Source organism: Acinonyx jubatus, chromosome C2 (assembly GCF_027475565.1).
Source record: "Acinonyx jubatus isolate Ajub_Pintada_27869175 chromosome C2, VMU_Ajub_asm_v1.0, whole genome shotgun sequence".
Taxonomy (NCBI): domain Eukaryota; kingdom Metazoa; phylum Chordata; class Mammalia; order Carnivora; family Felidae; genus Acinonyx; species Acinonyx jubatus.
The window spans coordinates 68,639,581-68,664,427 of record NC_069384.1 but is presented as its reverse complement, the minus strand read 5'-3'; the positions used below and the strand labels follow the sequence as shown (position 1 = coordinate 68,664,427).

Sequence of the window (24,847 nt, the reverse complement as noted above, 5' to 3'; positions counted from 1 at the left end):
CATCCTTTTCTCATAAGGTACCAGGAATCACATCAATGCCAAACCTGATTTTCCCTATGCTTCTCTACCCAGTGCTTGGGTGGGAGACAGGGTCCCCAGCACCTAGCAGAGGACCTGGCACATAGTAGACATGTAATGTCAGCTGACAAGGGAGTGAATCAGTGAGTGTTTCTCAGTTACTTTCCTGTGCCTCACACAACTTCTGTCTCTGATCAGGACCTTCTGTTTCTAGCTCACCTAAATTGCTACAGACAGAATCAGACAGAAACATTTTTAACGTAGTGTCCATGTTCTTGATTCCAAGGGGCCACTATGGGGTCCACAGTTCTGTAGGGTCCATTTATAAGTAGAGGCCACATATGCAGGCTATTTACATATGGCTGTCTGGTCTCACCCCTTGGGAGATCTGAGAGGGAGCTCCACCCCTCCGTCCCAGTGCCTAGACTTCCTCCCAGTCCTGCCTCCAATCTGCTCTCCACACCCACAGGCCTCCTGCAGACCTGTGACCTCTGTATACACTGGGGCTGAAAATGCAGGAGAGGCAGAAAGGATGGAAGGAGGAGAAAAACAGCTTTGAGAGAAAACACTTGCACATGCACTCTGCAGAACACTGTGACTTGGATTATTTTTGGACTCTAATGTTTCTAATGTTCAAGAGGAGGAAATGAGAAAAGTAAGTAGAGATTCCCAGGACCGGCAGGCTGGAAATAATACAGGACACTGTGTCCTGTCTTGGGGCGGGATACGGACACACTTCCTCACCCTGAGCCCAGGCAGTGGGGGGTGCAGAGGGTGGTGGTTTAGGCTCCCGTAGGAGGAGGGAGGGCAGGAACAAGAGGGCATGAAGCTTTTCTCCAAAAAAAGCAGGAAATTACAAACTGCCAAGTAAAGACCTTGCCCTCTGGCTGCCTCAAGATTGCAGCTTTTTGAAGCCATCCTCCCAACAAGAAGGGCTCAGGCAAGTGAACCACAGAGACTTGGCCACATGTACCCTTGGAGACCTGTCCAGCGCCTTCCCTTTCACTAGAGCAGTGATGAGGACCCTCACCCTCCATTCCTCCCCAGCCCCTGCAGCCACCTCCTAGGTTGCTAGCTGGCCCGTGCACCCCTTCCCCTGCAGGGCAAGGTCAGCGTGTGTGTGTGAGTGTGTGTGAGTGTGTGTGTGAGTGTGTGTGTGTGTGTGTGTGTGAGAGAGTGTGTGTGTGTGTGTGTGTGTGTGTGTGTGTGTGTGTTGGAGGAGGGGAGTAGTCCCAGCCTCAGAGCAGAGGGCCACCTTCTTACACTGCCCACCCAACTCTTTCCCAGGCATACTTCCCAACCTCACCAAGCCTCAGCTCTCCCACCCACTAAACGATGCCCATATTCACGCCTGCCTGGCCTGCTACACAAAGCAGATGGGAGACCAAATGATGAACCACCAACTGGATGACTTTGGGTGGGTCTCTACTCTGGGTCAAAGATTTTTATGTAAAAGGAAGGGCTGGACCACAAAACCTCTAAGGTCAGGAGTGTGAGAAGACTTTAAAAACTGACATTTAAAAAAATATTATGTATTATAATTGCTACAATGGCACTTCAGTTTGACAAATGACTACGGAGTCATGCTCACTGCTGACTTGAGGGGTGTGGGCTTGGACGTGTGGCAAAGAGAAACAGCCAGTGTCCGGCAGGGAGGAGAGGCAGAGGAATTTCTCCACAAGTGGCCTTACTGGTTCTCATCGCTCCAGGCAGGATAAGACTTTGGGTCTTGCTTTGGGCCCTGGGGAATGATCAGAAATGTTTATACCTTGGAGGGAGAGGACAGGAAACAGCAGTGGATACTTTGCCCAGTGACAGGGCATCCTGGGGATGTCCTAAATTGCTAATGTGGTTAACAGACATACAAACAGCAAAACACAATAAGCATATAACCCTTAGCACAGTGCCCTGATGCCTGCTGCGATGTCCTTCCCCCAGCGGGCCCCATAAATATTTTCTCGTAGTAACATGAAAGTAACATTATTTTTTTTTTTTTTGCACCGATCTCCAAGAAAATCAAAATACATAGATGTGTTTCTTGGATGGACTGTAGGAAGTGTTTCTGGCCCCAAGTTTGCAGGAGAATAAGACAAATAACACTTTTAGCTATAATGCAAAGCAGAAGGTGACAAGTATCTCAGATACATAAGGTACATGGGGAGGGGGCAATCCCATCCCCCTGGGAGAATCACTTTCCTCTGTGGCTGCTTCAGGGACAGACTGTTTTCCAAGAGACCTTTCCTGTGGCAACTTCCCAAACCTGGACCCCATCACATATGACCCCCATTTGACCTAGGTGCTCCTCTCTGTGCCTCGGGCCAGGGCACCACACAACCTAGTGATCCTTGGGGACCCCTATGAACCTACATCCTAATTGCCAATTTCTCTCACAACTCAATCCTCAATTTTGTTTCATTTAGGGATTACCGAAAATTATCTGGAGCAAGTCCATTGGGAAGATAGCTTGGATGACACTCTGTGTGGTCTTGGCAGGCACCCAGTGACTGAAGAGGAAGCCATGACTGAACCACCACAAGAAGAAGGAAGGGAAATCTGGTGCCAGGCACCTCCACACATCACCCCACTCGATTTTCATAACAGGCCCAGGCAGCTCAGGCCCCCCCCCCTTTTTTTTTAAAGCAAGAACAGAACTCGACAGATGATGGTTTTAGTTGCTGAGAAAGACTTATTTTCCATCACCAGCCAAGGTGATAACTCTGAAGAGAGAAGAGCCTACTGTAGATATATAGGGAAGAATGAATAACAAAAAGGCAAAAATGTTTACAGAATTGCTGAGCTATAAAGAGGCTTAGATATCATTAGTACGGCAAGTCTGAAAGGAAGAGGAATGACAGGCACTATTGACTGAGGTGGGTGGGGGTCTTTATCAAACTACTTTGGAGATTCTGATATGTTCCCTTACAAACCTGTTCTCTACCACAATGCCACCACTACGACAGCCACACACATGCCTCACCACCACACTTCTCCCGTTGAAAGGCACTTTCACAAAGAGAGAGTATTAGTAGTGAGAATAGTGTGGTGTAGAAGCAGAAAAGTTAAAAGAAACTGAGTTAGCCCAAATTCTTCATCTTTGTTTTGTTGGGAGCATAACTAGTGGTCAGAGATTAAAGACGTGTGTAAGGTCTCCCAACTGACAAAGTGGCACCTCAGAACCAATCTGAATTCCCACTCACACAGCTCCATTTCAGCCCAGACGGCACCCTTGCATGTAAACAGAATTCCACCATGCAAGGATGAAGATGCAGGAAGGTATTTAGAATTAGGTTCTGCAAAGGGAGCTTCCCCATAGGCAGCATCGTGAGGGTAGGCTCAGGTGACCACTGAGGCCAGTCTCATCAAAGCAAATGCAAAGGTCTCGTCTGAGCAGATGCCTGGGTTACAGAGGAGGTGGGCACCTAAATACCACTCCAACTGTGGTCTTGAGCATGTCCCAAGCATTGTTTTACCCATGAAACAAACACACTATGCTGCATAAACCAATAATAAGCATAATTCCAGTACTGGAAGCCCTGCAGAGTGGCTTAGTCCTCCCTCTTTTGGGAATTCTCCCACAAGGTAGTGGGAATATACTCCTTTCTAGAATGGCTTTGGGCAAGACTAGAGCATGGGCCTCCTGGGTAGACATCAGTTTTTATTCAGAAGAGGAGTAGATGAAGGTTTCTCTATCAGTTAAGTCCCTTATACGCTGGAACCCTTTGAGGCTCTTGTTTCCTGCAAAGACTGGAAGATTGTGGGCCTTCTGCAGACTGGAAAGTTGGATGGTGCGGCAGCTCCAGTATTTTCTTTATCTTTTTTTTTTAAGGTTGTATTCATTTTTGAGAGAGGAAGAGAGACAGAGTACAAGCGGGGGAGGGGCAGAGAGAGAGGGAGACACAGAATCCAAAGCAGGCTCCAGGCTCTGAGCTGTCAGCACAGAGCCCGATACGGGACTCAAACCCATGAGCCATGAGATCATGACCTGAGCCGAAGTCATACTCCTAACCAACTGAGCCACCCAGGAGCCCCAGCTCCAGTAGTTTCTGATATATGTCACTGGCATCAGTACATTGGTGGGCATCATGAGGTCACAATGGCTGCCATCATGACGACAAGGCTGGGTTCCCCACAGTGTGTGGGAGGTAGACTTTCTGATCTCAAGGTCTTTTCCAGTTCTGCCGTTCTAAGATGTGCCCTAGGCACCCAGGAAAGGGAGGGGAGCAGCTAGGAAGGATCCTCCACTGAGGAGCAAGAGGGCATGGAATGAGGCTACTTAACGACATTAATACCACAAACCGCCCCCTACTGGGAAAGAGCCCTCCCTTCTCTCTGGTAATGGGATATGACTGCAGGGCAGACACCTCCATCATACAAGGTCCACTGCAGCTGTGGGGGCAATCAGCTGTGAGACAGGTCTGCGAAGAGAGTCGTAATCTGCACCTGGCTAATGAGGACAGCCCGCCTGTGTTCTGTGAGCACAGTGGAGGACAGGCCCATTAGTTACAGGCTAGAGAGCACAGGACCAAGGCAGTGCTGCTCATCTTCCAACAAGACGCATTGTGCACTACTTGTATCACCTCTGAATTGCCCAGCCCTCCCACAAATTGCTCATTAAGGTTTTCCTAACATTTCCGAGCTGCAATATTCCCTCTTCTCTAAAAACCCCCAATCATGGAGGTTGTGCCTAGGACATGGGGTGCACACAGCAGACATAAGTAATAATAAATAGCAGTTTGTGACAGCTTGCTGTTCCAGGACAGAAATTCTAGCCTACTCATCTTTATCCAAGTGCCTTGTTTGGGGATCATGACAACTGCTCACAGAAGTTCATTAAATGAATAGCGGCCTACTTTACGAGTTATCGTGGAACACAGTCCTTCCTCCCTAAGTGTTTAATTGGCAGAGAAAATGGCTCCCTCCTCACCACCCCCAAGATGAGGAAGGATCATTTCAGGGGTCAGAGGAAAGTGATGAGAAATGGCTTCACTCCCCAAGACCAGGTGGTAAATGGGGAGTACCACGTATTATTCAAGCCCTAGGAAACAGCTGTCACCCCACAGAGCCAGAGGTAACAGACCCGGCACTCACCTCTTTACAAAAGTAGGAGCTGGGTGATCACCAGACTCCTCGATTTGCTAAGAGTTTCCCAGATCTGGAATTACAGGCCTCCGACAAGACTCCCACCAGAAGGGAGGCTAGGACATGGCTCATGCAGTAACTATTTCCTCCCACCCTTGTTTAGATGTGGATCCATGCAGACAACCCTTACCCCAAACCACCACCCTCTTCATCCCCTTTCAAAAACACCAAATAAGTCAAGGGCTGAGCACTTGATTCTGCACAGATATTTTAAATTAATCTTGAAGCAACTTAAAAGGACTGTTTTCTCTCCTGCCCCACACTGAGCACATTTTCTGTGGCAGCTGGGTCAAGCCTGAGCAACATTTTCACCACTGACTCAATATCAAAATATTCCTGAGCTTCCCTCTTCCCATCATTCCTTTCACTCCATGTTTCATTTTTTATATTGTCTCCCCTCCCCCTCTACACACACCAAGCACACCACACACATGCCACACACACATACTTCTTTCTATGGTATGAATACACCACAGAACATGGATCCTAAACTTAGAGTCTCTGCAGAGAACTCAGGGCTTGTGTACTTGGACAGGAAAAAAATATGCCTTTATTGTCACTAACATGTAACTGAAATATAGCATTCCTTTCCGTTATGAATGTAGGCAGCAAACTACATTAAGGTTAGCAATACTTGTGCCTCTGACATCAACAGAAACACACACTCAGATCACATCAGGTTTTGCCCTGAAATGTCACTTATGCTCATCACTACTTCAAAATTATGGTAGGTAGAAGACTTCAAATAGAATTTGTTATTTAACAATGTTCCTAAAGAAGTATTCAAGTTATGGCTATTTAAAAAAAAATGTAATAACTGTACTTCAATAATTATTTTTCAAGGCCATATGTGTGTGTGTGTGTGTAATACATACATATACATATATTATATATATGTATGATATGTATGTATATATGTGTGTGTATATACACATATGTGTGTGTGTACATGTACATATATATTATTTTGTACATTTACAAATGTTACTCTGAGAAGGGTCCACAGGCTTCCCCAGAACAAAGAGGTCCATAGCACAGAAAGGTTAAAAGCACCTGCTGTTGAGTGTGCCTTTGAAGGTGGGATTTGAGGTCGTCCCCAGAATCATCAGGGCATGGGCCAGATGGCTAAGGGGCTAACAGGCAGTGTTCAGTGGTAGCAAGAGGCAGGTCCTGGGAGTGAGAGATAGCAGGGCTATTGGGTTAAAAGTTAGGTTGGGCTTTGGAGACAGACCAAATACTAGCTCTGTCTAACCAAGAGTGTGATCTTGAGAAAATCACACTCTGGGTTAGAGAAAGAATCAAGCATGAATTGAGAAGATACATGTGTGGCCGAAATTACTGCCTGGCTGACTGGTGCTTGGCTGACTCTAGAAGGTCAGCCTTCCCTACCTGGGGACTTCTGAGGTTAAGGTATTTTGTTTTGTGTGTTTTGTTTGTGAGACAGGCGCTATCTGTGCCCTATGCAGGCTTCCCATATCCTTGAGCTTCACGGGTGCAGGGAAGTGCCTAAAACAAAACACTTCTCGGCAGACCTGAGTCCTCCGTCTCCCCTTATGACCCTGGCTCACTGAAACAGGCACCCAGGCCAGGCTGTAAAGCAGATTCCTTGCCCCAGAGCAGAAGAGACTGCAAGTAAAAAGTAGATGTCCAGATCTTTCCACTATTGGTTACAAGAGCCAAAGTACCTGCCTCTGGCTTCACAGAGCATCTGGCTTCTGACCTGGTGTCTCTCGTCATTTGGTGAGTGGTGACAGTGACTCTGTAGTCCAAGGGGCCCTTCCTAGAGGGGAGTAGGCCAGGGCTGGAACCAGGCACTGGGCCACTGGGCAAGGAGCCCTCAGGAAGGCTAGGGAGACCTCACAGCTCCTAAGGTTGTGCAAGAAACTCTCCTACATATCTCTTCCCAAAACTGGCTTAAATGAGATTCAAAATTCCTTTTGTAGAAAGGGGCTGTGCAATCTTTAAAAATTACACATATTGGTTTTCATCTGATTATGAACTATGAAAGACTAGAAAGCACAGAATAATTATACAGAGAGGGGCTCCTGGGTGGCTCAGCCAGCTGAGCATCTGACTTTGGCTTAGGTCATGATCTCACAGTTCATGGGTTCAAGCCCTGCGTCGGGCTCTGTGCTGACAGGCCAGAGCTTGGAGCCTGCTTCAGGTTCTGTGTCTCCTTCTCTCTCTGCCCCTCCCCTGCTCACACTCTGTGTCTCTCTCCCTCTCTCTCTATCCAAAATAAATAAAAATGAAAAAAATTATATAAAAAAGAATATTTATACAGAAATTAAATCAACCATAACCATAAACCCTTGAAATCAAAACTATCAGCACTGTGATGAATTTTGTCCATTTATACCTATGTTGGCACTCTCACATAAATTGGGATAATTATATATAGTTTTATATCCCGATTTCATTACTTACAAACACATAAGGACATTTTCAATATAGGATCTTAAAAGACACAAAACCATTGCATCAGATGCTGTCTATAAAACTCACAGGTTACCACAACGTCACGGTATGCCTAAGAGTGGTATTATGCATTTGAATAGAAGTTATCCCCAGAACACTGATAGGAGGAAAACCTATTTCACTCTTCTTAAAGTGCATATAATAGTAAACTCTCTTCTTTAGCTTGGAGAGAATCTAGAGAAGATACTTCTGTATCCCTGGCAAAGAAGCACTATATGATATTTTTCTTTTTCACTTTCTCACATGTCCCCTGATAAGGGGAAAGCTTTGAAAATTCACTGCTGGAAAAGTGGGGTCTTGCTTGAGAAAGTACACAGCAGCTGAGGAAAATCCTCCAGAAAGCAGTGGTATGGAAGGAAGAACCTTGTACTTCAAACGGAAGAAAGCTGGATTCATACGTCAAGTCTGCCATTACAGCCCCAGGATCAAAGAGCACCCGTTTCCCGTATATCAGCAGAAACACCACCACCCACCTCAAAGGATCAAAGGGCTGCACAGATTAAATAAGACTCTGTATGTGAAAGTGCTTTGTCAACGGTAAAGGACACTGCAGGACAATAATCACTAAGTCGTGTTACTGTGACTGGTAACAGTATTGCTATTCTTGTGGCTTAGCTGGCTTGAACCACTCACTGCATGTCCTGAGAGGGGCAGCATCCAACAGTGCAAAAGTGTGGACTTCACAATCACATCACACTTCTCAGTCTGGCCAAGTTATTTGCCTTCCCAGTTTCTTCATCTATAAAATGGGATAACCGTCATATACCTACCCCTTACAACTCTTGAGATGATTAAAATAAGTTAATTTACACATGGTGCTTACAACAGTATCTGGCACATAATGAACACTACATAAAGGGAGATTTAAAGAGTCAACAATCAGGGCCTGGGTGGCTCAGTCAGTTAAGTGTCTGACTCTTGGTTTCTGCTCAGGTCATGATCTCATGATTTGTGACTTCGAGCCCTGCATCGGACTCTGTGCTGACAGTGTGGAGGCTGCTTGGGATTCTCTCTCTCCCTCTCTCTCTGCGCCCCCCCCCCCCACTCGTGCGCTCGCTCTCTCTCTGTCAAAAATAAATAAATAAACACTTTTTTTAAAAAGTCAGTGATCAATGACCAAATAAATCATCCCAAACCAGTAGGCACATTTTTAAAGCTTTCCACAAAAGTATTATTAATCAGGAAGTTGGACCAGCAGCCTCTGTAAGTTCCCCTAAAAAGCTAAGCAGCAACTCCCAACACACACAAGCCCCACTTCAGTCTGGCCGGCTCCCCTCCTACCTTCTCGGCATCCTGCTCAAAAAGCCGTAGCTGGAAGCACTGGTCCAACTTGAGCTTGCGCACATGCCACATCTGGTGCAGGTGCTGCCGGGTGGAGTGCAGCTTGTCCAGGAGGCTGGTGATCTTGGGCACCAGGCTCTGGAAGTCGGCGCTGCCCGGGATGCAGTTGCGCCCTGAGAAGCCGTCACTGCAGCGGATACACTGCAGCAGCCGCTGCCCCTCCCGGTCCAGCTCCTCCACAGGGGCCTTCAGCACCTTCTTCTTGAGCTGCGTGTGCTCGTCGATGAGCCGCCGTGAGCCTTCCACGTCCACGGGGAACTCCTTCCGGGCCAGCATCTCCTGTAGGTCCTCGAGGCGTGACAGCAGGTGCACAGCACTGTTGAAGAACTCCTCCAGGGAGAGCCGCAGCTCGATCCACTCTTCGTGGTTGTAGTCCAGGGAGCCATCAAACTCCTCGGTCAGCTGGGAGGGGTCCACCAGCTTCGTGAGGCCCTCCACGGACACCATGCTTGTCTGAGAGGGGCAGACACAGAGAGGGGGACTCAGTGATGTGGAGTGCGCAGGGAGAAGACCCCAGGGCAGCCTCAGGCAGAAGACAGAAAGTCAAGGGGAAAGGCTTGACATAAATCCGCACGTTAATGACCACAGCCTGCCTCAGAAAGGGCGAGTGGGAGAGCATGCAGCCCATGGGTCAGGAGCCACAAATCAGCCGGGGTCAGCAGTTTCAACAGACTGGCTGACAGCCTGGGACAATCTCTTGGGCTTTTATTCCTTCCAAGACTTAGTGGTAAGGCCACAGTAGCCAACGAATCCTGAAATATCAGCCCCTGCCATCCTGCATATCGTAGGATAAGTGGAGAAGTAGAAGTGAGAAACGTGTGGGTAGCAGAAGAGAAGGGAAAGGGGGTGCTAAGAGAGAGGTCTGGCTCACCTCAAAGATGAATTTGGAGCTGCCAAAGTTGGTCTTCTGTTTCTGCCAGAAGTTGTCGGGTTTGATGATGAGGGCCACATGGATCTCAGCTGGAAAGGCTTCCTGTAGCGTCTTGAGGAGGGGCTTGATGAGGTCCCACTTGGAGCCCCGCATGTCGATGATGACGGTGAAGCCACGTTTGCACACGTCCTCACTGTGGGGAGGTCAGAGGTCAGGCATGGTCACTCTGGGTGGCTAAGACTTTGGGGAACGCAGTCAGAAAGCATCCAGAAAGCTGCTTTCCTTTTCACCTGGACCCCTCCAGCTTCACACCATGTTTCCTGGCTGCCTTCTAACCCAACTCAAAATGCACTGCCTCAGAAAACCTTTAGATTAACCCCATCTGACCTAGGGCATTCTGGCTTCTTCCAGCACTTAGCACGTAACTCAGCCCTTCCTACAGTCAGTCGGACTTGTTGGGATGTTTATGTGCAAGCGTTCAGAGTTGTATTTGATTTTCTTTTAATTTTTGTCTCCTTTTCTTGCTCCTGGCATGAACCATGATTTCCCCATTTGAATACAAGCTCTTCAAAGACAAGGACCCTACTGCCCTTAAACATGACATGAAAAGCTTTTGGTATGAGTTCTGACCTTCCCTGTGCCTACCTCAATACAGACACTGGTATGCTTTACCACTGAACTCAAAGTGGGCCAAAACATCTTTTTCCTCAGTGGGCTCTAGGCTGATTTGACCAGTGGATTAGCAATGGTACACAGAGCATTGATAACATATATTTGCCACCACTGTATTTAAAATGTATTACTTGTAAAGGCACCTGGGTGACTCAGTTGGCTGAGTGTCCAACTCTTGATTTCAGCTCAGGTCACGATCACACAATTGTGAGATTGAGCCCTGCATAGAGCTCTGCGCTGACAGTGTGGAGCCTGCTTGGGATTCTCTCTCTCCCTCTCTCTATGCCTTTCTGTCTGTCTGTCTCTCTCTCTCTCTCAAAATAAATAAATAAAATAAACATTTAAAAAAATGTATTACTTGTAGTTTAAAATGTGTATTGGCTTCTAAAAAATCATGTTGCTGAGTCATGCGGATTACTCTTAGATGGCCAAGGGTGGGGCTGGTTGGGATGTGGTCCAGTTGTCTCACGTCCTTCCATTACACCAGTCAGGATGTAAAAAGACATGTTTCAGGAAGTTAAAAGAGGGGAAACTACTCTTGAAATCAAGGCCAGATGAAGTGACAGTGACCATCTTGAACACCAAAAAGTAATTAGGCTAAGTGAATCAAGATGTTGCTATATAACTTATTAAGTAGCAAAATTTATTTAAGCACTTGGACTTTAAGTATAACTTCTAAGAAATCAAAGAAAAAAATGAAAGCAAAAATAGTTATAACATGTCAGTTTGGAAGCAATTCTATGTTTTGGTAGTTAGGGGTCTTTCCTTCCATCCGTCTTGGTTTGCTTAACGTATGTATCTATTTTATAACTCAAAATAGATTTTGGTTAGTTCACATTAAAAAAATTTTTTAATGTTTATTTATTTTTGAGAGAGAGAGAGACAGAGTGCAAGCAGGGGAGGGGCAGAGAGAGAGGGAGATGCAGAATCCAAAGCAGGCTCCAGGCTCTGAGCTGTCAGTACAGAGCCCGATGTAGGGCTCGAACTCACAAACCATGACATCATGACCTAAGGTGAAGTTGGACACTTAACCAACTGAGCCACCCTGGTGCCCCAATTCACATTTTTATATACATACTGATGTAGCATTGCTTTAGGGTGTTTTGCTTAATTTCCTACTACCCAGATAGCACTTGCTTAAACCACTGTGCCTATTGTGTGACCCACAGAGTAGTAACACCGCCTATTAATCACTTACAGCTACTGGAGGTAAGGCCACAATTGGAGGATTTAGGCCACAAAAGGAATCAAAGCCCCCTCTTAAATCTCAACCAGCGTTGAGAATGTCACAGACTAGTGAAGAGACCACAGCTCCTGTGACCTTGTGTCTGTCTCAAGCATAAGGCAGCTCACTTAGGCTTCCCAGTTTGACAGGAAACTCCCCAGGCAAGTTGTTGCTACAAATGACTAGACTCAACAAGAGAGGAAGCCTGAGTCTTTTATTTCTCCCCAAAGCGTGTATCCCAAAGGAAAGGAGTTGCCTCTTCTTTGACACGTACTGAGTCGACAAGTCGCCAGAGCCGTCCATAAAACATTCTCTCTGCCCTATTGTCTGAAAGCAATGTGACTTTTCTTAATGTATGGGATTTCTTTCCCATTAAAAGAGAAACACCTGTTAATTTATAGAAAAGTTAAAATAGTCAAAGACCTATACAAGAGAAGCTCACGATAAGAAGTTACAATACTCTGGTCTATTTCCTTCTAGTCTTTTTTGTGCATGAGGTTTTCACACTATATAGTGTTCTATTTTTCACTGCAACAGGTTTTTTCCTCATATCTAAAATGTCTTAAAACTATTACATTTAATGACACATGGGCCATCTTATACCTATATCCTAACTTATTTAATCATTCTCATTATTTCTTTACAGAAAGGCAAATCAACTTTGCCGTGCACACTAGCAGTGCATGAGAGTAGCCCCCCCTCCCACTACTGTCTCATTAGCACTGGCCACTGATTTTTTTTTTATTTCTTTAATTTTTTAAAGTTTATTTATTTTGAGAGTGTGCGCACGCGCGCATGCACACGCAATGAAGGAGGGGCAGAGTGAGAGAGAAAGAGACAGAAAATCCCGAGCAGGCTCTGTACTGTCAGTGCACAGCATCTACTGTTAGAGTTTGTGGGGCACAAACTCACAAACCTGTGAGATCATGACCTGAGCCAAAATCAAGAGTCAGACACTTAACCAACTGAGCCACCCAAGTGCTCCTGGCCATTGAACTTTTTACATCTTTGCCCATCTTCTAGGAAAAATACTGCGTTACATTTAAATACACATTTCTTTGATTACCAGGTATAGCTTATTGTTCCATAAGTATTTCCCTGTGATTACCTGAAGAGTTCTCTTATCTATTTTTGTATTAGAGTTTACTGGCTTCTCTCACTGTTCTTAGCTTCATTTGGCTTGACTTCCACTTGTTACATGCCCACTATGTCAGGCACTGCGAGCTGACCGTGGGTCCTGCCTTTCCTTCGAGATGCCCAGCTTCCTTGTTTCCCTGCCCCTCAGGTTCCACTGCTGTAACTGTCCTTTTGCTCACATCCCTAACAACAAATAGTGACTATCCCAGTATGTAAATATGGTGAGCAGCAGCAGCCTATACACTATGAACTAATAATCCCTGACAACTAAAAGTGGAAATCAGGCACTAATATTCTCTAGGAAATTCTCCCTAGCTCAGGAGATGGGGATAGATGCCCAGGGGCTGAGTGCTGAGAGCTAATCTAATTGGCATCTTTCTATGAAAATAGTCTTATCTCCTAAAGTGCTCTGTATGTTTCGTTTCAAGTAAGAAGCGTAGTTGGGGGAGGGCAAAGAACTTTTTACCAATGCTTATTCTATGCCAGAGCCTACGCTTAGGCACTTGATACCCATTATTTCATTTTATCCTCACAATAACTTATAAACTTGGTATGGTTATCTCCATGTAAGGAATAATGAAACAGAGGCATGGAATTTGCCTAAGGTCACATGACCACTAAGAGGCTAAACAGAGGGTCAAAACCAGGACTTTAAAGCTCACGCTCAGGTCACTATATCATACTACACCCTACCGTATTGCTGCTACATGTGGTGTTCCTGTGATCGGGGGTGGGGGTTAAGAGTTCGTGATGGGGGATTGGATTAGGATGCTCACTGGAGATGAGGGCAATTAGCACAAGGACTCTAAGTGTATGCCCTTCCATTCTGTAGTCTGTGCAAAATCACAAAATCACAGAAACAAGAGAGCATGCGTATTGAAAAGTTCCAGCAATTCACTTTGGTTTTGGCACATGAGTAAGAGTCAGAGAGCTATGAGGGGGTGCTGCTCTGAGTGCTTTAGAGAGCCCTGTTCTGTGCTCTGACCCTCCTCTTGCACATTTTCTCCCCCAGGGAACAAGGCAACTTGCCCCATAGAGTCCGTGTTGCCCTCACCCACCTTCTAGACTAAGCTCCTACCACCTAAAACCCTAAAATTCTCTGCCCAAAGGGCCCTCAGCCTACTCCCTGGGCCCACGTGTACTTCTTTCCTAGGTTCAGTTCCCCCAAGGACAAGAAATACCAGCAGTATAAACACAAGAATGTGGCTAGAACATGGATATGTGAGCTGAGGTGTCCACGCGCATGCAGAAAGACAGAGCTGGGCAGTGGGCAGAGAAGGGAGGCAGACCATGGGCTGGGGGTCAGTCTCCCTGGACTGTCAAGTTCTAGCATGGAACTCAGAGCAGTCCAACAAATATAAAAGTTAAGTTGGCCTCCTAAGTTGCTATGAAAATGCATTTGTCAAAGTAGAGGGTAGACTCTTTAACATTTCGTTAGCTTGCTATATTAATTTTCAATATTTACACATAGGGTATGTGGGTTTCTATTTGTACTCTTGCCCTGGGCATCACAGTTAGAAGCAGCCCTTCTTAGAAGAGACAGGAGTGGAAGCAGACCTCAAATCAGGATGCATCTCATACCATGGCAGGAGCGCTGGATTTATCCTAGGGGCAATGAAGAACCACTGAAGGGTGTCATTTAGGGAAGGAACATGATCAGGTGATTCGGAAGGCTTGCCCTGAAGCTGTGCAGAGGGAGAGTAAATCAGGGTCAGCCAGAGGCAGTGGCAGAAGGGGAAGCAGAGAACCCTCTTCCTTTGGATCTTTGCTAAAATGCCTCCTAAATGAAGTCTCCCTTGGGCCACCCTATTCAAGGCTATGGCTCTCGCCTGGCACTGCCTACTTCCCTGCCCTTATTTTTCTCCTTAGCACTTACTACCATCTGGATCATATGTGTTATTTATTTACTTATTGTCCCACTTCCTTCACTGGAAAGTAACCTCAGTGAGGGCAGGGAGTTTTGTATTGATTCCACTGCTGGATCCCCAATGCCTAATACAGTGCCTGGTGCTTGTTAAGACTCAATACACTGAGGTGGCACTTAAGGCAATGGAATCTAGAACCAGCCTTCTTTGGTCTGAATCCTGGCTCCATCATTCACTTATTGAGGCACTTTAGGCAAGTTACTTTTAACCTCTATGCCTTAGCCCTTTTACTGAAAAACATGTATGAACAGGAATACTAACAGCCTATACTACAGGGCTACTTAAAGGTTAAGTTTGTTAATGCCCATAAAGTGCTTACCATGGTGCTAGACACATAATCTGTACTACGTAAGTCTTAGCTGCTATAAGAGATGCGATGAGTATCCCACCAGGGACACTTTATTGACCACTGTGCCCAGCCTCCAGCTCTAAAAGTGCTGTAGCTATCAGCTTACACTTGAGACCATCTCTGGAGACTTCCCTGCTGCTGATAGATGACACTTCTCCAAGAGAAACATGAGCAGTGACAACCTCACACCAGGTGGGTGTGTGGGGGGTGCCTTTCTATTACAAAGGTGCCAAAGCTCAGACCCTCTACCACAAGGTGGAGTAGCTCTGAAGTGTGACTTACGTTGCAGAGCCTTCTCATTCTCCAAGTCGGTCTCCGGCTAGACTTTATCTGAGACCACATCCTTGCTTAGCCCTTCCTCTTCCCTACTCTGCTTCTCCAACTCCCTTAAAGGTTTTCTTGAAGAGAATGCCCTTAATGAATAATTTATACCTGAATCCTCATCTGAAGAAACATAGCCTAAAACATACATCCACCAATTTCCTACATACATGAAATTCTGAAGGCAATTTGATATATGGCCTGGAAATTAAAAGAAATCCAGGTTGCAAATTTTGACTCGGGGATTGTACAGTGACTGTCACAGAGTAGGCATTCAATAATATTTGCTGAATGAATACATTCATGAACTATGGTAGTAGATATGCACAGAAGTGAGTAAGCACCCAGTGAAAATGAGTAAGACGAAGAGAAACTTCCTGAGTCAAAGATAGAATTTATGGGAATATCAGTGTTTCAGAGATGGGAGAAGAAAGTAGATGAGCCTGAGGAAAAATGCAGAGAGGTTAGAGAAAAACAAGAGGGGAAGAAATCAGGGAAGGGAGGATTTCAAGGAGGAACTGCAGTGTCAAATGCTGCAAAGAGGTAAGTCATTAACTGAGGTCAGAACTTTTCCATTTAGCAACTAAGAGGCATCGGTCCCATCGGTCAGGGCAATTTCAGTGGGGTGTTAGCACGGAGATTGGGTGGAGCAGGGAAGCAGTCTTCCTATTTGATCTCTGAGATGATTATAGGAAATGTCAAAGTCATCTTAGGTTGCTTTTGGCGCACTCCCATCCCTGGCCCTGTCTTCCCAACTCTGGAAACAGCCAGGGTCTGCACACTGCTCTTTGGCTGCCCAAGCCCCAGGTGGTTCCCCAGCCTGCCTCTGCCCCAAGCCTACATGCCCCCAGACCTCTTTTACTCTCAGCATGCTCGATGGAGAGCAATTTGAGTAAACCAATTTACTGTGGAATAAAACAGGTAGCCTTCCTTTTCCCTTTAGGTTATTTACCTTTTAAATAATATTTATTAGCCCAAGTTAAATGATCAGCAGCACATATGGCCACGTTGTATATGGGGAGGAGGGAGTGTAGAAAGGTGAAGCTTGGAGAAATAGGCCTTTAAATCCACTAAAGAGAGGAAAGGAGAGTGAGTGACCCTGCCCATCCGCCACACCCCTTCCTTTAGACAGAGAACACAGCCACTGCTCACTACCCCTCTGCCCCATTTGTTTCCCATCTGGGGCTTGAGACCTGGAACCCCTGGGCCAGCTTCTTGCCCTTTGTGCATGGTAAACTGCGTGGTAAACTGTGTGGTAAACTGTTTCATGGACTCTTGGAGCCCTCAGGCCCAGGACATAAATGTATACTTTATGATTGATTGGATATTTCTTGTACTCAGTTCTAGACCATTTAGTCTTTTGTTCATTACACGTTACTGGAGCTGTTTTCACTCGTGAGAGTTTGTACCATCTCAAAAAAGCATTTGTGCTGCTTTATGCCAATGCTTCTCAAACTTTAGTCACTTTCATTATCACCTAGGACACTTGTTTAAAAATGCTGATTTGGGGAAACCTTTCAGATATTATGATGAAAATCAGTCTGGGATGAGACCCAGGAGTCTCTCCAGGTGATCCAAGGACAATACCTAGACTCTTTTAGGTGTGGCTTTAGTGATACTCACATTGTCTAAATCAGACTAGGATATGCTGTCATAAACAGGTAGCACACAGCTATACCATCAGGGCAATGTTTGCAAGGTCAACCAGCAGCTATGCTCTATAGGAGCCTGCCAAAAATGCTAGCATGTTTCTCTCTCTATCCTCATGTTCTCTCAAATGGAATCATTTATTGGAAGCACAGTCATGGGAGGATTTCTGTGCTCACTTCTCTGCCTTCTTTTTGCAAAACCGAGCTCCTCCTCTCTTGGCCTGGAGAGGCTTTCCCTGAAAGGCCTGGTGGCTGCCTTCCCCAACACAGCAATTCTGTGTTCAAACCAGATGCCTGCTGGAGACCTGCCTTCCCAGGCTTCCTCTCTAAAGGAACTTCTAAATTGCCATTAAATCATTATGAAGCTTCTTATCATGCACCTGACCTGGCAGGCTTATCTAAAATATCTGGGCAAGTCCTGGGTTATCTCTGGGTCCTCCAGGCCCTGCACACATCTGATGCCCCAGAGTTGTCTCTTGACCCATTAGACTGTGAATGGTGTAAGGGCTTTCCCAGGTTTGACTGGTACAGGTATGGAGGGTCTCAGTGGTGGGCAGTGAAGAACCAATGAATAAGCCTGTTACCACTGACCCTTTTTTTACTCCTGGTGGCCCCCAACACCAAACAGAAATCACAATTTAGCAGCACACTATTGAACCCAGTCCTCCAAAATGGTTTTATTAGGCAAGGCTATTACTATTGCTTATAATGCATTCAAGTGTCTTTGGAGGAGGCTTAAACTCTCCATTCTTTAAACCACTTCCAGCTCATTCACACACTCACTTGATCTGTCTGCTTGTTGGCCTTTGGATTTGCCTCCTCTATTTTAGCTGCTATTATCATCCCAACCCTGTTTCATAGATCTGAAGACTCAATGCCTTTAGCCTGGAGGGAGGGGGCAGGGATTGAGATACCAGCGCCTCAAGCGAAGGGTTGCTCTGGGACCTGAAGAGCAGGGCAAAATGCCTGTCAGGCCAGGTCTTCACCCTGGGTTACAGGTTTGGCTTCAGGAAGCCAGATGCCACTTTTTCCCAATCACTGCTCCCTCAACTCCTCCCTAGGTCCCTGGCCAAGGGAAGCCCAGACCATCCCTCTGGATTCCATTTGGGCTACATCAGTGAACCACCCTGGATATCATCCCTGGTCATCTGGCTAAGGGGTCAGATTTAAATGCCACCTTCTCCCTTGGGCTTTCCCCTGACTTCCTTGTCAGAGGGATCTCCCCCTTGTTAAAATGGACATGTTATCCGTGTCTCTCTAAACTGACTTATTAGTTTCAATCTTATATTAGACTTTGGCCTCTCCTACCTCTATGCTTTTGTGCTTGCCCATACTAACCCCATCTTTGCCTAGATAACTCCTACTCCCATTTCAAAGCTCAACTCACATGCTTCCTCCTCCAAGAAGTCTTCCCATATTGATACATTTCCTCCCATCCCACTGGGATGAAGGTTCTTCCCACACATTGCCATAACCTTGTCCTTACGCTGCATGGCAGCTGTCATATGTGGGGTAACTACCGCCAGGCTCTGGCTAATCAATTTCTTTATCCCTCACAGAGATTTATATGGCTTCACAATGAGAGCCTAGTTATGAAGGTGTTTCATAAATAATATGGTGTCATGTAAATATGTCATATTATTCATTAACTTATTCATCCAACAAATATATACTGAGCCCTTACTTTGTGGCTGGCCTAGTGCTAGACACTAGCAATATAAATGTGAACAAGACAGAAACATGAAGGTTACATTCTATGGAAAGAGAGGGACACAAGAGAGTAGATAGATAAACAGAATAAATGCAAATTGTGATATGTCTTAAGAACTTATCAGGTGGTCAGGACAGGCCACTATGAAGAGCTGAAGTTTAAGCAGAGAACAAAATTCCAAGAAGAAGCTACTTAAGGAAATACTGTAGAAAGAATAATGCAGGGAGCAGCAACGGCCTGTGCAAAGGCCCTAAGGTAGAAAAGAGCCTGTGTTGCTGGCTGCTCCTCCATTACAAGGAGGAATCAGGGATAGCAAAGTTCAGTAAGCAAGCAGGGGGCCAGCAGCGAGACCTAGGCTGGAGCTCTAAATCTTGAGGAGCTCAAAAATCAAGCTGGGGAGAGATATAAAATGAGAGTACAACTAATGAAATGGAGCAGTTGCCTTTGATAAAAATGGGACATACACATATTAATGATAAAAGCTGATTCTATTGAGCATATGAGAATCCAATGTATGCTAAGCATTTTATTCCTCACATAAGACTTACAAGTAGCTGCTATTATTATCCCACTCCATAGCTAAGGAAACTGAGACTCAAAGAGGTTGAGTAACTTGCTTAAAGTCACCAGGAAGAGTCAAAATCAGTATTTGAATCTGGTCTGTTCAATTCCAGTATCTGTCATGCTACCTTGTCTGAGAGACAAAGACAGCTTAAGCTTGAAGCAACTTTAATGCTTACTCCTGCTAATCCTTCATTTTAGAGTTGAGGGCAGCAAGTTCCTGAACAAGAAAGTGATTTGCTCAGGGTCACACAGGTGGGTGGACATTTTGGCCATGTGGGCCAGACCTCCAGCTGTCAATCTCCCTGCTTCAGGTCTTCTATTAAGCCATGAGAACTCTGGAAATGAGAAGGGAAATTCTCCCCAACCTCAGATAATCTGGTTTGGAGGTTCAGGGTAACCTCTGTTGAGTACTAATGCCCCTTCCCCAGGAATGAGGGCCATCCGGCTGATGGTTTCCACGGTGCTCTGGCAGCAGAGGGATGGCCTGACCTTGTTTGCCCTAGCTTTTGTGGTGCCACCTGAGATTTATCCCACGTCTATGAATGTCCAGCAGTTTCTCACTTGAAACAGCTCCTGGAAAAAATACAACATCGAACCATCTTGATGGCAGGTGTAAGAGCAGAGATCCACAATGAAAATGCCCCAGCAGACCAGGCAAGGGGGCAACAAGTGTTTCTGCTTTGTGTGTTCTGCTGCGGGCTGTTCAGTTGGTGCAAACTGTGGGGTACAGGGTATCAGCAGTATAGGGTATCAGAATCCTAGTGCTGGCGCCCAGGAAGGCCCAGTGCTTGGGCTGTGATGAAATAATTTTCAAATCAGACCTACTCACCAAGTTGTCTAGGGAAAGTAAGAAATTAAACACTGTGGTAGAGAGCTAGACTGGTCACTGAGCAGTGGATGATGAAGAGGAAGGACAAGGTAAGTGACGGACTCCCTGTTTAATGAGGGCAATACTGGCCCTGCCAACACAACTCTGGCCCTGCAGGTGCAAGCCAATCAGCAATGAAGGATGATTTGGAAGGATGACTGAAGAAGTCTTACCCATCCTGCATGACAGCCTTTAATACCTGGAGACAGTTCTCCGTGAGCAGACAGAAACCAGCAAAGGGAAGAAGGGAGAGGAGCCCCAATGAGTCACCTGCTGTGTCCTTTTCCCTAGAACTGTGCTGTACCACTGTCTCCCTGAAATCATTTCATGAGCTGACTTCTCCATTCAGAATTCAAGCAAAAGAAAGGTCTCTGGAGCTTTGAGAAGGAAAAGATCCCCCTGACCCATGTGTTGGAGTTCACATGCCATTCTCAGGTCTTGGAGAGTCTCTGGCTGTAGGATCTAGATTTCCTTTCAGTTTTTCATCCATCCCTCTGATCTGGGTTAACCCTTTTCTACTCCTTATTGCTATTCTCACAGCAGCCCTCTGCAGATTGCCCCAAACCACACCACACCCATTTTCTTAAACAACCAGAAATCAGCAGGTGTTAAAGAAAAGTGTTAAAGACACATTAGCACCTGCGTTAAGCTTTCTAATTGGTATAATCAGAAGCAGTAAAAAGAACACATGGAGGAGACAGTGCCTTACTGAGAAAAGAGCCACTCTCCAGGGAACATTGTGTGGTGAATGAGCATTTGCTGGCACAGATAGTTCTCAAACTCACCCTTCAAAACGTGGAGGGCTCTTGGATGGCTGGGTGGCTGATAGGTGGGAGAGAGGAGCTCTGAGAGGTGGCAGGACTCCCTGGCCTGTTGTGGACCTCTCTTGCCTGGCTCACAGGTGATGGTCCACCATCAGGTGGCTTTCTGTCACAATGGGAGGTTCATCTACCATCAAGGTCTCCTCAGAATCCATGTCAATCCATCCAGAGGTTTTTTTCTTTGTTTCTTGTTTTTGGTTTGTTTTATTGGAAGACACTGTCTACTTTCCCAGGTCATGATTATTCCACAGAATTTGTGTCTTTTCTACCCATTGAACAAGACATTTTTTGCCTCTGGGCCTCTGACCTGTGATGCCAGGGCTGGGGGACAAAGGTCAAAATAATGCTTTGTTCTAAACCAAAGCCTCAATTCCTCCTCTGTAAAGTGAGGAGACTCTGACTAATTGGTCAGAGATTGGACTTAGTGGTGTTTAAAAGTTCCCTGGTAATTCAAAGGTACATCCATAGTTAAGTCACTACTACGGTAAAGATTCTGCAGATTTCCTTGCCCATTTCCAGGTCTAGGAGCTCCCTCTTTGTCAGTTCCCTGGGCCCAACTTTCCCAAAAACAAACCCAACTCCTGCCCAAGTCAGAGTCCCAGAGAAGCCTTACACTGGAGAACAAAAGAAGAGGCCAACATTTTCCAAGTCTTTAAAGTCTATTCCCTAATTCCACTCAAATGAAGCTGTTTAAACAAACAAACAAACAAACAATGCTGACTGCAAATGTGCCCAAAGCAAGGCTGATTGTCTTTCTTCCCCTCTCCCACCTGCCACCCCTCCCCCACCCCCACCCAGGGTGTAGTAAAATATTAAATAGTACAGACTCAGCTTCCAAGATTACTTACTCCAAGTATCCCCACAGGGCGCCTGGGTGGCTCAGTCGGTTGAGCGGCCGACTTCGGCTCGGGTCATGATCTCACGGTCTGTGAGTTCGAGCCCCATGTCAGGCTCTGTGCTGACAGCTCAGAGCCTGGAGCCTATGTCAGATTCTGTGTCTCCCTCTCTCTGACCCTCCCCCGTTCATGCTCTGTCTCTGTCTCAAAAATAAATAAACGTTAAAAAAAAAAAATTAAAAAAAAAAAAAGTATCCCCAGATGTGGCCATACAATGAGACGTCTAGTGGCCTAAAAAACACAGCAGGACCTCACATCTGCATTATTGACTTGTCCTAGATGCTGCCTTTAAACAAAACACTTTCTAAAAAGTCAAATCTGCTTAGAGTCAAAAGAGAATGACACAGGCTGAAGGGAGCTTCCAAAGAGAGTTCTGGAAATGGCATGGGGACAGCAGTACCAAGGTGAAAGTACCCAGCCTTCCAAAGCATGGCTACCTCAGAGGGGCCAGCCCGGGTTAGCTGCACAAACCCTGGTGTCCTGACTAACCAGCCAGGTCACCTGACAGTCTCAAACACACATTCCATTCACCAAAGGAAGAGGCCTTGCTTTCTAAATCTGACTGGCCTGTGGGCAGGACACTTGGAAGGGGGAAAAAGAGCTTAGAAGGTCTTAGAGAAGGACCAGAACTGTTGCTTGTAGAAATCTGGGGCTGGCTGGCAGAGAGGGACAGTGGCAGAGGGGCACATTCAGGGAGGCTGGGATAGAAACTGATGTGACTATTTCCCGACAGCAGCCTCCTGTCCCATTTCCCACGGTGCCCACAGAGATGTTCATCCTTTCCTTCTGGGGCATTCAGAACATGAGGCAGAAACAAAACAGAAACCAAAGCAAGCAGAGGAAAAGAAATAGCGGACTGGAAACGGAAACCACAACCTCTCCACACAGCCCTCCCCTTTCCCTGTCCTCTCCAGACAGACTCCAGGGCCAAGCTCCCCGGGCCTTTTCCACTGCCCCATCTTTCTCCCATAGTCAGGCCGGGTGAACAACAGTATCTTTTAATGTTAAAAAATGTCATTATAATCACTGATCAAAAATCTGTGGGTAGTAAACCAAAGATGGAGCTCCGTTCCTGTCTAACCACAGTGACCTCAGTCACCCCAACAAAGATGCAGGAAACTCTTCCAAAACAGGGAGAAAGAAAAGAGAGAAGAGAGGGGGCCCAAGAGAGGCTGCAAAGGTGGGGCCAGTGCTGCCAGCCTTCCTTGCTCACCCCAATCCCTGTTGCCTCACCACTCCTTCTCCTCCGCCTGCTGCACCGTCACCTTTCCCCACCCTCGCAAGGGACCCTCCACTCTCCAGCTGGGCTCTGGTTTCCTGGCAGGGCAGGTAGAATCCTCATTAATAAACCACACGTTTCCTCTGGGAAACCGTCTTTGGTCAAATCGTGCCTGTGGACACCTCCACTCCTTCCCCTCCTCCTTCTCAAGTAATGGTACTTTCTTGAAAGCCCGGTGCTATTTGCCTACAGCACATGCAGACACATGCCCAAACAAACCTACCAACACAGACACCCTCGGCTACCCCTCACACAGCTATTCCTGCATGCCCACCACGTTCTACCAACACAGGAGACCTCCTTCCCATGGGGCGGGAAGCCCTTGTGCTGCAGCCAGCCTTCCTTCCCTCAGACACCCAGACGGAGGTGCCCTGGCCAAGGGCACTGATGAGATCCCTGTGATGTATATGGAAGAAAAACCCTATAATGGCTTAGGCACAAGGGGGAGCCTGGCAGCAGCAAGGGAGGTCAGAGAGCCAGACAGAGGAAACCTGAGGGAGGGGGACATGTTTGGAATTCGACACTAAATAGGCAGGGCTCCAACAGGTCTTTGTTCCCACCTGCAGCTAGCTCAGAGCCTTAGAAAGCTCACCTGTGAGTGGAAAATCCTCTGCTTATGACACAGGGGAGGTCCTGACCTCCAGTGCATGCCACTCTGGGGGTCACCTGCTGTCCCACAGGTTCTGCCCATGTCAGGGGGCAGTGTAAGGTTGCAGCAACTGGTCCCAGCAACACCACTGGCCAACTGGGAAGCCCTGGGCATGTCAGAGCACTCTCTGGACAGCACTTTACCCTTTTAAAGTGAAGAAATTGGCCTGGCTGACCTCTATAGCCCCTCCTGCCTCAAGCTCTAAGATTTGAATCCACCTACTTCTTTTAAAAATCTAGGTCAAATTTCATGTCCAATAAATCTTCTCTGGTTAAGTCCATTTAACTGGTATGCCTGTTTAACCATTGCCTTGAAATGGTTAATTTTGTCTTCTCCAGTGGACCTTAGAACCTCAAACACTGTGAGTTGTCCCAAGGGCAAGAACTGGGTGTCCCCTCATTAGCCCATAAGTTCAGGGGCAACCTGAAAAAGCCAGAGGATTATTGGACCATTCTCTCTGAGTTGGTACATATATAAGAACTAAACAATCATCCTGTGTATGCACAGAATGAAATCTCGACCAATTGGCAGGTGTCCTAGTAGAACACCCCACCATGGTCAAGGCTGGTAAAGGACAGGAGTGATTCTTGCCTTCCTCCAAGTCCAAAACAGGGAGTTTTCTTTCAGGAAATGGGTTCAAGGCCCGAGTTTCTTGCAGAGGAAAACAGCTTATTGTTGGGAGATAAGTGCACATTACCTTCCTGGGCAGAGAATCATGGGAGAGGGGCAAGTCACAGCACTAGGTTGAGACCTGGCCTCAAGTACCAGGCCAAGAGGAGTTTCTGTGCAAGACCTGGCCCATGAATTACTAGGGATGACAACAGATGAACTTCCAGCTCAAGACGGCACAGAAGAGTCTAGGAGATGAGAGGGAGAAAAACATTGGTTTGGGGGGTTTTGAGTAGCTCTCAGAATGAAGTCTGGTCTTCGTCTG

General features: G+C 46.4%; 1 protein-coding gene across 22 annotated transcripts in view; it reads right to left on the bottom strand.

The window, feature by feature from the left end:
* The window catches only part of KALRN (kalirin RhoGEF kinase), a 661,810-nt gene that overhangs the window by 424,594 nt on the left and 212,369 nt on the right, over nucleotides 1-24,847 (bottom strand). For all 22 annotated transcript variants that reach the window (XM_027061042.2, XM_027061044.2, XM_027061047.2 and 19 more), the window contains exons 4-5: nucleotides 9,848-10,040; nucleotides 8,917-9,429 (exon numbers count right to left, since the gene is read on the bottom strand). In XM_027061042.2, the coding sequence (XP_026916843.1) occupies nucleotides 8,917-9,429; nucleotides 9,848-10,040 (706 nt within the window). The remainder of the gene's footprint in view (nucleotides 1-8,916; nucleotides 9,430-9,847; nucleotides 10,041-24,847) is intronic.